At 38.2% G+C, this 13,886-nt stretch overlaps 1 protein-coding gene across 2 annotated transcripts in view; it reads left to right on the forward strand.

Annotated features, from left to right (window-relative positions):
* cdh13 (cadherin 13) overlaps window positions 1-13,886 on the forward strand; it is a 347,025-nt gene that overhangs the window by 313,977 nt on the left and 19,162 nt on the right. For both annotated transcript variants that reach the window (XM_020704255.2, XM_011476480.3), the window contains exon 13: window positions 9,088-9,321. In XM_020704255.2, the coding sequence (XP_020559914.1) occupies window positions 9,088-9,321 (234 nt within the window). The remainder of the gene's footprint in view (window positions 1-9,087; window positions 9,322-13,886) is intronic.

The following is a 13,886-nucleotide window of genomic DNA, read 5'->3' on the forward strand; positions in this document are numbered from 1 at the left end:
AAAATCTGAAAGAGAAGTGGGGATGCTAAGGATACTTATTGAATTACCATCTCATTTTTTAATATAATTTTAGCCTCAGACACCAAAAAACCTGAACTGCAGCTTCATGAATTCATGACGCAAAGCAATAATAAAATTAAACAAATGATATCTATACAGAGACATGTCAAACATAGGACAATTAGTCATCTATTGGTAAATGTGCGTACACATACATGCAAATATACATGCAAGTAATTTATTATTATTATTACTCTTAATAATTAAAAAATTAGCTCTTATAAATGCAGAACATCACATCCAAATAATTAAATACTATTTTTGTCAAAAATAATTTAATTAAGTGCTTGAAAAGGAGTGGTAGGAAGTGAATTTAAAATCCCTCCAGTTATGTTTTATGTAACTTTATCATTTTTATTCCTAAACCATCATCAAGTTCTTAACTTTTGATTAGTTTTTAATACTTTACTGCCACAATTTGCAAACCATAACTCTTCAACCGTTAGCACAATTCCTGTATTTCCAACAGATTCTAAAGGTAAAAAACTGCTTTGGCAGATATGCAACACTTTAGATTACAGTCACATATCCCAAAATGCCACAGCGCGGCGACGTAAATGCATGTTTCGTTACGCAAAATCAGCAGGTGGCTGCGCGGCAGCATTTGTAATCAGGAGGCGGCATTCACATTTTTACATGCCACGTGGCGGCCACAGAGGTTTTAGAAGAAAGTTACAGTTTCCCAGCAACTGGACGATTTTCTGACATTGGTCAGTGGGCGCCCGGGCACATTTCGAGGTTGCATCAGAGACGGGCGGGTGGCAGAAACAAAGCAGTGTGAAAATTGACTGATGGGAGGGGGTCTCCAAGGTCCCCAAAATCCTCTGACTTTCGGCTGATTTCAGATTGCCACCATCCGATTTTCAGAAATAGTGATGAAGCGATGCAGGCACTTGACAGGGGCTGTTGAGATGGGCTGGGGCGATGACCGGACGACAATCTGGCGATCTCGGCCAAATGGGGAGATGGCATCGATGCAGCACAAAACTCGTCATGGCGTTGATAGCACTGCAGCAACTTCGAGAACTTGTTGACGCTTTGCAGTTGCTGCTGAGAAGAATGCGAAGAAGACGGAACATGGTGCTGGCTGCAATAATCATAAAAGAAGAGAAACGCGCACAAGAAAGGTGAAGAAGAAGAAAAATACGAGGTGCAAATGACCAGTAGTGCAGAATGGCTGCCCTTTTTTAATCCACTAGGTTAGCGGACGGCTGGTGGCCAGTGGCACTTGGTATGGACAGCCGCTTTGGGTTGACATTTAAACATCGTCCAATCAGAGCTGCTGCCGGCCGGTGATCCTGTCTTCCAGCTCTAGCACAATTTCATAATGATGTCATCATCCACCATTATTGAGGCATCTGATTGGTCAGTTTATGACTTAAATAGCTTTAACAACAAAAAAACATCATGAAAAAAAAATGTGGATTATCAAGAACATGTTAAAAAACAGCCACCAGAGGAAGAAAGTATATTGTGACCAATACAACGACTGAGTAACAGCTGTTTATTTGTCTTGGAGCCAGCAGGTACTTCCTGTTTGGAACACCAGGTTGGAGGGGCTCACTAAGTCCAGTTCTCATATACAGTCAATAATCGCAACATACTATTTGATCCCGGATTCCACTTACTTTAGCACCACCTAGAAAAACTACGAAGAATCTATTTTTTTATAAAGTTAGAAATAAATTCAGGCATGAAGGAGCTAAAATGTACGAGCTCTTGTTTGAACACTGACAAAGCCACCACCATCACTTTCTTCTTCCCACATTTCCCACCACAGCTGTTGCAACCAGATATGGGCCTGTTTACCTCTGAGGTTTGGGGTAAAAGTGGAGTAGGTAAAGCATCCCTTGAGCCTTAAGTAAATCTTGATTTCTTTATTCATTATTGTTCTCCTCTGGCGATGAGCCTGCATAACTAACTGGAATTACCAGAGGACTAAACAATGCCCAAAAACCTGCAGCATAGTGGGATTGTTGGCATGGTCCATATTACATCAGCTCAACTGAGTCTGAAAATGTGTGTAACTGGGTTGCAGTTGATGCCAGTAGCATTTAAATATATATTTTTCCATCGAAATGACATGTGGCTTAAACATTGAGATGTTTTAGCACCAAATGAAGACCATAAGTTAAGCTGAAATCCTCTCATCCTCCCCTTTAAGATGACAGATTTTAACACCATCTATCTTTTCTTTTTCAACATTATTACCTTGCTGTACCCGACCTCCGAATTAGTCTTTCTGACTGTTCAACTACAGTGTGATAGATTGTGACATTTTCCAGTGAGCCATTCGTCATCCCAGCTCATGGCTGACTTCCTCCTGTGCTTTCTTGTTGTTGTTTCATTTCCTTCATCCTCATGCTCTCATGCAGTGGTGAAAAAATAATAATCCTAGTAAAAATGTTCATTATGTTTCGCTAAGGGCACCATCCATTGGCTGTTTGTACCCGATCTGTCCCAGCACATAATGGTTGTTACAATGAGGAGAACAAATGTAGCCAAATAAAAATCATTTGTTCAAGCTCTGTTGAGGCAAACTGAACAAAACGACTCAATGTTTTATTATTATTGCAATTTTACTTTGGGGGGGGGGGGGGGGGGGGGGACTATGAAATAGTACTTTTTTAGGAGGGAATGATCAAATGTATCACTTTGGCAAAGATCTTCCGTTTGGACACTCAAATCTTGTGACGAGTGTGCTCACAAACTTCACTGGTAAAACAGTCCATGCAGAAAATCTTTTCTCCTCTACCATGCAGGCTTTAAAGGTGGTGCATCAAACTGCTGCTGGATACAGCCTGTCCTTCCTAACAGTGGGAAAAATCGGTCGACAGAACCAAAAAAAAAAGTGATAGCAACAGAAAGTGGCTGTCAAATAGGAACAGAGTATTAGCGTAAAGCCAGGAGAAAGCTGTGAAGGCAGTTTAAAAGTGTGGTTTGTTGCCTGTAGCTGTGAATTATCCCTGACAGCTTTGGGAGTCAATCACTTTGCCTGCTTCCCTCATCTGAGGGCAGACCGCAGAACAACAGGGCAGTCTTAACTGCCAATCAGAGGCAGGTGGAGGTGTCAAGCTGTGCTGGATGATGGAGACAAAGGCAGGGAAAAGCCTAATGAAACAGTTTTTTGAATTGTATTTAGCTTCCCTGGAATCAAATTCAGCCAACAAAAACATTGTTATCAAGTGAGTTTTGTGCAACCAAGGCTTTGGCAATTCAAAAAAATGATGACATTTTGTGGCCAGTTATTAACATTTGAAAATCCATGTTGTTCAGTTTCTAATCTTTAGTAACATCAAGTTACATTTTGAAGACCAAAATGTAAATACTGAGTTCTGAAAGGTCCCTTGTCATGCTTTTTTTAAGTTAGACTAAACTATATCTTTACATATAATGATACATTACCTTTGGTACACACAAGTAAGATTTTTTAAATGAAATATCAGTTATTTTCGCAGATTATTTTCCTACCCAGAAGTCCGACAATTCGATCTCTGAGGCACCGCCTTGTGTGGGCGCCACCCATTTCATGGCGTCTACATAGAGCCGACCTCAGCCGCGTGTTTGCAAAAGGAAAAAAAACATCTGAACTTTTGCAAAGATGGATGTGTGGATTATGAATATAAAAGTAGAGTGTTTTGGCGATCACTGCTAGCTCGGCTAAAAGAAGTGGGTGTGTTAGCCTGGGGGTGGTGCTGGCAGCGCTGACTCTTCCTGGGAGGGGCTGTTCTTACTTTGAGATGTCACAATGTGAGAACCATCTTGTTTTGGGTTGGGAGGGGCAGGTGCTTAAAGAAATGTTCGGAGATGATGCGTGAATTGATCAAAACACCACTTTGGGGTTGTTTATAGAGAGGAATTTACAGTATAATACACTTAAAAGTTAAAAAGTTAATTTTGCATGACATAGGCTCTTTAAATGACATAGAAATTCAGCAATAAACCAGAATATAACCCTACCAAGGGTTGGATTGTTGGTTAAAACTCACTTTATCATAGCTATGCAGAAAAGAATAGTTACAGTGTTCCCTCGCAAAAACTCGGTTTCCCTTTCATGGTGGATTTTTTGGGTGCAATTTTCATCGTTGTTTTTTCTGATTGGCTGGAGACCATTTCAGTCAAGCTCGTCAGTGCCGTTTCTCCTGTACAGATTGCGTTCATTTTTTATCTACATAGCTCTTTGTTTTTATTCCACAATACTGGACTTATAGTTCAATAAAAGTTTGAACTTTGGGAGTTTGAACTAAAGATAAAAGTGTAACAATGTTAACATGTGTCAAAGATAGTGTAAAAATGGGTAGTGAGGAGTTTTACAGCCTTAAACATCTACAATTATTGTAAAAAATAAAGTTGACTTACATTCAGTTTTTTTTTTTAAATCATAACTCCCACAATAAACAAGGGACCACTGTATTCCCGTAGTGCAATAACTATAGCCTTAATAAAGCAAAGCAAGGTTGTTATGGCCAGTAGATGTACTTTACTTCTTTCCTAAAGTAATTACTTTGATTTGTTATTATTGCAAATTCTTTTTAAAACTGTTTTTCTGACTTTAAAAGAGCAGAATGACTTTTATCTTTAATTGAAATTCAGGTTATCTTGTGCAAGTGCTGCATCAGTGCAGATCATGTTTCTGAACTGGCTTCAAGGCATTTTTATTAATAAAGGGGTTACTATGATGGAGACAATTAAGCCTAATCTCAGATGCTAATTAGTGTAATATCTGCTCTGGAACCAATTCATAAGACCTGCTCCACACTTGACTAAAGATACCGGTAACTTAGGTAAAGACTCTTTAGTTTTCACTGACTTTAAAGGTCTTATGTAAAATGATTCCTGTGAAGATTTAGCCTTTCTTTTCTTTCAAAACTTTCCGCTTGTTATTAATGTTGAAAAAATTGAAAAAAAATTGTTTTTGTTTTTGTTTTTACTTCAGTCATAAATTAAAAGAACATTTAACAAAAACATCTATGGCTCCATATTAGTCTTTTTGTGTCATCAGTAGTCTAAAGCAGTGGTCCAGAACCCCACGGCTGTGGATAGATGCCGGTCCGTGGGACAGATGGTTCTGGACCGCAGAGAAAAACTACACAACCTACATTTTGGTTTTATTCATAATCTGATTCTGAAGAAAGTTTTATTTTGGAAAACTACTGGAATCTCTCCACCACCACTGATTCTTGACGCATGTCAAGTCGCTTGGTCGAGTGTCAATGATGGATCCGCTTCTTTCTTAAAGTGGCTGTACCAGCTGCTAAACTGAAACCCTTAAGCTAGCAAAGATTTAAAAAAAAGAAAAAAAGAGCCAAAGAGGAAACAAATTAAGAGCCTTGCACTTTAAAATAAAATTGCATTCAACAGACAAAACCAGGAATCTTAACTCTAAATATGGATTTATTGTGACACACCATAATAATAATAATTGCATAATATTCAGCACCAGCTGTCTAATGTTACAATACTGCTAAAAAAATAATTTATGTTTATGATTATATTTGGAAAATCCCAGTTTTAGTGACCGTTTTTCTTTTTCTTTTTATCCGTTGCACCTTAACAGTTTGACAAGGCTGAAGTTGGCGTCTGATCTCTTTAGCTTCCACTTTGACAGTTTAGGGAAAATCTATATCACATTTGATTCCTCCCCTACAAAATATAGTGTACACATAAAGTTTAAAGCAGCTGCAAATATTTTAAGGGAATCTGGAAGTTAAGGGAACGCCCAATCCATGAAAATATGATCTGACATTAAAACTGGTTGGGGACCACTGTTCTGTAGTATGAATTCAAACACTAATAAACAAAAAGTAACCCAGTTTTAACATGTGGGGGTTTGTAAAACCATTTACTATGTGACAAGAGAGGGACAAAATGCATCTTAGGCATAGTAATGTGTTTTTGCCCATGATTTATGCATCTTCCAGGAAATTTACAAATCTTCTGTACCTCCCAGGCAAAAGGAAAGCTTTTGCACTGAAAACTGCTTTTCTTTTTAATGCTGATGAAGATAAAGTTTGTGTTTCACCTCCTTCCGTCGGGGGGATAGACCTCGTTTACCAAGTCCAATTCTGGTCGTAGACTCTAAAGCAACTTCGGCTCCAGTAAACTCAAATAATAAATCATCAGTTTGGCTTCCTTCAAATTATTGGTTGGTTGTCACCACACAAAAAAAAACATCTGTTATAACTTCCATTTGCTTTTTTTTCCTAGCATGTAATTCAAGAATGGAATAAAAGCAAATGATATTCAAAACTTTAATGAGTTAATCAAACTTTAACAGTAGAATCTCATTTCCCTTCTGGATGAAGGCAAGTACTTCTTTCTTAAATGGCAACTTTTTAATGTTCTTTGTTGTGGCTAATGTTCAGGGGGTGGCTGCGCACGTTGTAGACGTAAATATCTCTAAATGGCCTGCCTCCCTCAGAAAATCAAAGTGTGTTTAGCCAGAACTTTTTGATAAAGTGGTGTGAAGCAGAGGCCAGCAGACAAGCCCCATTGATGCTGAGGCAGGCTGATGATGACACAGGCATGATGCAAGGCAGATAAGGAGGAGTGGGAGAGGTGCAGAGAAATGAATGCTAAATGAATACTGCTCTCACCAACAGTGATTGGTGAGAGGAATATTCATTTAGGAAGACAAACAGCTTCATTTAAAGTTAGCCAAGCACAGAGACGCCCTACACACTGCAAATGGGTTGAAATTTGCATCCTTTCACCCATGGGAATCCAAGGCCTGTCCTCACTCTCCTGGGCTCATGCCTCAAGTGATAATGGATTATCTCGAGTCTCGCATGAAGAGTTTCGCTCTTTGATTTGCTTTTGCACACGTTTTCTGTCTGATTTTCCCCAAGTCACTTCTCTTCACTCTTGATCTGGTGCTGATGTTGTCACAGCCACATTTATCTACAGTATATGAGGACCATTTGCCTTTTAGTTTCACTCCATGGATATGAAAAAGCTACCATATGTAGGGTAGTAATGATTGTTTAACTGTTATTGAACACTAGAAACTGTCGTATTTTTTTCTAGCTTTTACAGCCTCAAACAGGTGTTGGTTTTAGGATTGATTTTGGAAATTCTCCTTTTAGGTTTTAAATGTCTTGACATATTGGGACCTTCCGATTTATCTGACCGCCTCAGTCCTTAGAAACCCTCCAGAATTCTCAGATCCTCAGGTTCTGCTCTCTTGTCTTCACTCACTAAGAGAACCAGAAGTCATAGTGAGCAGTTCTCATCTGTGAAAAAATTACATGCAGATCTGATAGTTTCTTCATCTTTTTAAATATAAATAAAGCTGCATCTTTTTTATCATTAACATAACTCATTTAATTACCTATTTATTTTGCCTTTAAGTGTTTTATGGCTTTTATTGTTTATCATTTGCAAATGTTTACCCTTTCTATATTTTAATCTATTTCAAACAATTAACCACAGCGTTTTCTTCCATTTTTGGTTTGTTTCTTGCGTTTTATAGTAAATGGCGTACATCTACCTAAATAGCGCTTTACTGCCTTCCTTGGAGGCCCAAAGCACTGTACAGTCACAGTCCCATTCACGCACTGATGGCGGCTTCTTCTTTACAAACACCATAAGCACTAGGAGCAGTGTGGAGTTCAGAGTCTGGCCCAAGGATACTTTGACATATGGGCAGGCAGGGAGGGTACCGAACCTGCAAAAGTCTGATCTGAGACCGCTCTGCCTCTACATCATGACTGCCGTATGACTTTTCATTGTTTGAACCTATGTGTATGTGTCTTTTATGTCAAGCACATCATGCTCTACGCAATTTGATGAAAAGTACTCTAGAAATAAAGTGGTTGGTTGGTTGGTTGGTTTGTTGGTTGGAGCAACATGTAAATGTTTGACTGTAACGATAACAACAGACTCAGTAGCACACATGGAGTGAATCTTTGACTAAACTGAATTTAGCTTCAGGTGGATGTAGAGTAGCCTGGTTCTACTATCTTCTTTACATTGTTGTCCTTTTGACCTCTTTTCAGGCTGGAAACCTCTTTTACAACCTACATGTGGGACTTATGAGTAAACTTTATGGCCAATATAGATGTTTAATGCATTCTGACCAACATTCCATGGAGGCAAGTGGGATTATAGAGAGTCGTATATGTGCTTTGGTTGGTAGTTTAGATTAGAGGTTAGATTCCCAACATTATTCTTGAAAACCAGAACCCACACATGCCCTTCAGGTTATACTGCACCAGCTTTAACACACACTACAGTTATGGATTTTAAAAAATGATAAATATTTCACTCCTGGAAGTACCAAAAGTACATATTTATCATTTGACTTTGGGACTGTTTTGTCAAGCACTTAAGTAAATATTCTGCTTTCACAGAAAATAGCTTCTGTTCTAAAAATATGACACAAGCCTTTCAATTTTTGACAAAGCATGTTATGCTGCATTGCACTGCCGTTCTTTATCACCAGAATGAAGACACTGTTTTTATATGAATCCTCAAACTTTTGTCATATTGTAATTAATGTCACTTCATTTATAATTAAAACCTATGAGCCTTTAATGAATCTTTCAAGGTTTATCTCATAAAACATTTAATCCTGTTTTTCATTTGAATCTTTCAGTAATTTTTCTTTTACTAGATTCCAGTTTATTATGACTGGGCTGCAACATTTTTCATTCACTTTGGCCTATTTTTTTTGTTTAAGTTTTTTTCTTTTTTTTGCTCGGTAAAAACCAAGAATGGCTTTCATTCCAGCACCACTTGACATTTCTTCCACATACATCTGGACATATTTTTCTCCTATCTCTGCCTTTATTTTCTCCAAATGAAAATACTAAGCCTCTGCCTCCATACAGGGTTATATATTTATCTCCCTCTTGGTACATGGACGGATAAAATAACTAATTTGTTAAAATTTTACTTGTTAAAAGATTTTTTTTCTATTCCTTTTCATTTTTCAAAAAGGTGAAACACGTAAAATACAAAAGCAGTAATAAATAATTTCCAAACGTTTTTCATCCTTAAATGTTGTCACCTGTTTGTCTTTTGCAGGTATCCCCCCAGCCTCAGGTACGGGCACATTGATCATTCACCTGGAGGACTTCAATGACAACGCTCCCTATGTGGTGCCATCAGTAGCACAAGTGTGTGAGGATGCCCATGACATGAATGTGGCCATAGTTGGAGGATGGGACAAGGATCTCCCACCTAATGCTGCCCCCTTTAAGATTGAACTGGGAAAACAGCCTGGCTTGGACAAAACATGGAAGGTCTCCAGAGTTAATGGTGAGGATTCCAGTTTTATGAATCTGTAGACGGAAAAATAAAGGTTCCTTACATTTTTACAAGTTTTACAAGTCTCCTTTTGTTGAAGAACATTGAAGAAACTACACCCCATTAAAGCAAAAGCCCAGTATTTAATCAACCAAAACCATAGAAAACATGCACCCGTATGGATGTTGCTAGTTTTTGGGTTTTCCTGGTCCATAGAGGGTCATAGAGAGGACCGCCTGCATTTTAAGAGGAGCCTATAGGTAAACGTAAATTGCCATTTTTTTGGGAGAGAAAACAGGCAAATACTTTGAAAAAGTTAGCAGTTTGTTTCTTAAATTATCCAAAACAATGTTTAAAGAAACAGAATGGAATAATCGTTTCCCGCTCATTTGAGTATGACAGTGAACCCCACATCGCCTCTGGTGATTATAGGTCGACGGGTCTTTACATGAATTCAGTTTTGAGCTGCTCAAAATTTTTGGTCGGATGGGAATTACTCAGTTTACGCGTAGTTTACTTAGTTTAAACACGATTATTGTGATTCATTAAGGTGCTAATACTGGCCCCTCACCGAACCCACGCATGGGGTGTGAGCGCGAAATGTAGATACCCGTAGGATGCTCTAATTGTCTAATTACATCATTTCTAACTGTCAGGCTGCACGCAAGGAGTACCCACTTATCACGAAACCAGCACTAATGGGCTTCTTGAACAGTGCGCAAGAAAAACCTGTACGACCAGCCAACCTACTTCACTCTTAAATGTAGTATAAAAACTTACTGCCTGCAGCCTAGTCTTAGAAAAAAATAGGCACAAAAAGTAGATATTTTGTGCGGCTAACCTGTAAAGGTTTGCCTTTGCTTTGCCACAAGACAGCCTGTATTCTCCCATAAAGGGCAGCTGTGACTAAGCCTTAAGCAACATCTGGGTGAGTGTCTTTGTGTTGTCAGGTACTTTTGTTGTTGCTTTTTTCTTTTTAATATAATATAGAAATATGTTGTAATATATGGAAGGTCTGAGAACCACTACTACACTGTTCCATACATTGCAGGAATTTACGAGTTTGTCAGAGATTCATTGTTTTCATTCCACACATGTTGACACTCAGACACAAATCAAACAATGAAGATGAAGAGAAAAATAATACAACGAGGGATATTGAAAGAGGGACAGACACTGGCCGGACACTGAATCAGAGTCGCATGACCAAAAGCACTGACTGTGTGTGTGTTTGAGTGACAGAGCAAAGCTAAAACCTGCCCAGAGGTATTAGCTGTGACTGACAGCAGGAGAGGGAGGAACAGACACTCCTCAATCACCACTGCTGGAAAAGACAGATAGGGTCAGCAGAGAAAGACTCCCCCCCTTTTTTCCCAACAGAGATGGACCAGCCTTGTGTTCATCCCGCTGAGCGTGTGCGTCCATCCACAAATGCATCCAAGGAGAGCAGTTACTACATAATATAATAACAGCAGATTTGTTTATTAGATCTCTTCAGATTTGATGAAGCAGCTATGATCAACCCCTTTTAGCATCTTTTTTATAATTAATTGTCAAACCAAACCACTATAATTTCATTTGATTAAAAATGCATACAGGAAGCATATGGAGAGTGGGATGTTCTGCCAGCTCTAATAAATGCCAACGCTGTGTCATTCCCGTGGATAGAGTTCCCACTTCAGGTTACTAGTACTTCTGCACCGTTTGGTGGAGTCTTGGTAAAATTTGTTTAGCCCTGTTTAATTTGGAATTTTGAATGTAGCTATGAAAACGGATTAAAGATATGTGATCTAAGCATCAGATGAAAATAAAAATGAAACAAAGGTGTGAAGGAATAATACTGCCAAAGAAAGAAAAAACTCAATGAAACCAAACAAACAGGTTAATTCTAGGATTTATGTAATAAATTCCTAAAGTTTTCATGAAAAAAGCCTTATAACTAGGTAGCAGATTGCTACCTAGTTATTTTTTTAATGTTGGGACTATTTGAGGCATGAGATTTAAAAAACGAAGACGTTCATTAAATATTTTGTCTAACTTTTTAGACGAAATTTAAGGGGCTATACCATGCTATTCTTAAGCCTTTCAGAGCAGACTGTATGCATATAAATGATGATAAATTAACTTTGGAGCACTAAAGAACAATTTCTTCATGAAATATTAGATATTTTAGCAGCTCATTTTCCTACCCCTAGGACGACTTGATCTTTGAAGCTCCGCCTATCGCTCCTCGTGGGTGCCGCCCATTAATGACATAGACCTAGAGTGAGCCTCAGCAGTGTTTCTGAGTTGTGCCCACGAAGAAAAAAACAACATCCAAACTTTTGCAGAGATAGATGTGCATATTGGGCAAATAAAATGAAAGTGATTTGACGCTATTTCCCCAGGGAAAGTGGGTGTGTGTCTTAGAATTGGGGCGGGGCTGGCAGCGCAGTCTCTTCCTGGAAGGGGCTCTTCCTCACTTTGTGATGTCACAATGTGAGAAACCGCTTGTTTACGTGGATTGGGAGGGGCCGGTGCTCAGAGAGCAAGATTTTAGAGGGATGCTCCGTGAATGGATCAAAATACAGCTTTGGGGTTGTTTATTGTCAGGGATAAACATTATAATACAAAAAGTTGATTTTGCATGGCATTCACCCTTTAAAGTCCAAGTTTCTAAAGACAAAAGAATATACCTGTATTTATATTTATAAAATAGCTTTATAATTTTGCTATGAAATTCAACTTGTTCAAACCCTGACATTGGTTTGTGTAAAAACCAGTTATACTCCTGATGTTGGTTATATTTGTTAGCCAGGTACACTACATTTGGGTAAGACCTGTTTCTGATTATTGTAACCCTATAAGCTTGTGGATGTGGGAAAGACAAGACAAAACAGGTTTGAAATCACTGGTTTAGATCGTGTATAGGTTAGTAATAAACATGTTTTAATTTCTAAATATAGGATTGTCTTTTTTGCATTTGGATTGGTCCCTTTGTGGGTCGCCTCATGAATCAATTGTAAGGATGTGGAATAGTGTTGGAAAAAAACAACAGCATAACGCTTTGTAATGCAGTGAAAAGAGAACCTCATTTCTCATAATAGCCAGCCGCAGACTGCAGACGGTGTGATATTAAACCACTGTCCTTCCAAAGGCTACAGTACAAAAAGCAAGCTGATGAATTGCAACCAAATTAAATGTTTCCAAGTTAAATTAGTGTTGCAGGAAGGTTGGCGCTTCTTGTATTGTGTTGTGAAAGAAATTAGCTAAATGAATAGTATCTTAAATGACAAAGATAAAACATGACCTTTACAAGCAATTAAAATCTAAATAAAAATGTTTTGCACACCAGCAGGCATAAAAATTCTATAATTCAACCAAACTTTGGTCTTCATCTTCTGTTGAATGCTCACGATTAACAAATGAAAACAACATTCTTAGAACTGCTGCTAGTATGTCCTACAGCTCAAGTCTGGGTTTGTGGAGTTGGACTTTTCCCTAATTACACAGAAACAAAGGTCTCCAGTGGCTTATCCTTTTCTACATTAACTGCTATAAAACTCTAAAATTTGTCAAATGCATAGAATGGGTACATGTGTGACCTGGTTAACATTATCTGATTAAAATGTTTTTTTGCCAATACAAATGTTTAGAAAAGGTCTCATTAGTGTGCTTGCACAGCTGCAGAAAACCCAAGAGGGGAGCAGATAAATCAATATGTTAATCACCATCTGCTCCATTGAAAACCGTTGATTTCATTCAATCTCTACACCTACGATTTGGTTTATACCGCAGGTTTCACTTAAGCACCTTGCTAAAGGCAAAGTTAGCATTAAAAAGGTAAGCGCTTGTGGCAAAAACTAACTGTTTTTACATCTAAATTGCAGAATTTACTCCGTCTAAAATCTGCAATGTAAATTAGGAGAAGAAGCATGAAAATAGAATCAGCTTTAGAGTTTGAAACCAATTTTATGCTAAAAGTGTATGCACAGACATCTCCAATGGTTCATTGGCTGTTCCATGGAGAGGGTTTTTCAATGCAATTTAACTTAGCGCTGTCAACGTCCATAATATTCCCCAATTTCATGTGATTCTTGAAATCATCAATTAGAAACAAGCACTGAACATCAAAATCAATAAAACATCAAGCGTCCTTCAGATCACGAGTGATGAGTTTGTGGCCAAATCACAGCTGGAAGGTACAGATGGAACAATTACCACACCTGAGTGCCCTGGCTAACAAAAAACCAGAAAAAGCTCAATATTTGTGATGCAAACGACGTACTTTACTAGAATATGTTCATGGTTCTGTTAACATAAAGGGACATCTGCTCACGTCCACAGCATCCACAGTAGTTGGGAGGCTTTGGAGAAAACACTGCAAATAGAAAAATTAATCACTTGCTGTGTTCCCATTGACTATGAAATTGCATAAATTTGATTTGCAATAAAAAATTTGCCTAATGGAAACACGACAATTAAAAAAAAAACACATTTATTGAAAAAAGGTTTTTGCGCTTGGAGGAGGTGGTGTTTAGAATGTTTTTTTTTTTGAATTAAATGAGGAGCATGACCAACAACTGGATAGCAATGCT

The sequence above is a fragment of the Oryzias latipes genome, chromosome 6 (assembly GCF_002234675.1).
Source record: "Oryzias latipes chromosome 6, ASM223467v1".
Lineage (NCBI taxonomy): Eukaryota > Metazoa > Chordata > Actinopteri > Beloniformes > Adrianichthyidae > Oryzias > Oryzias latipes.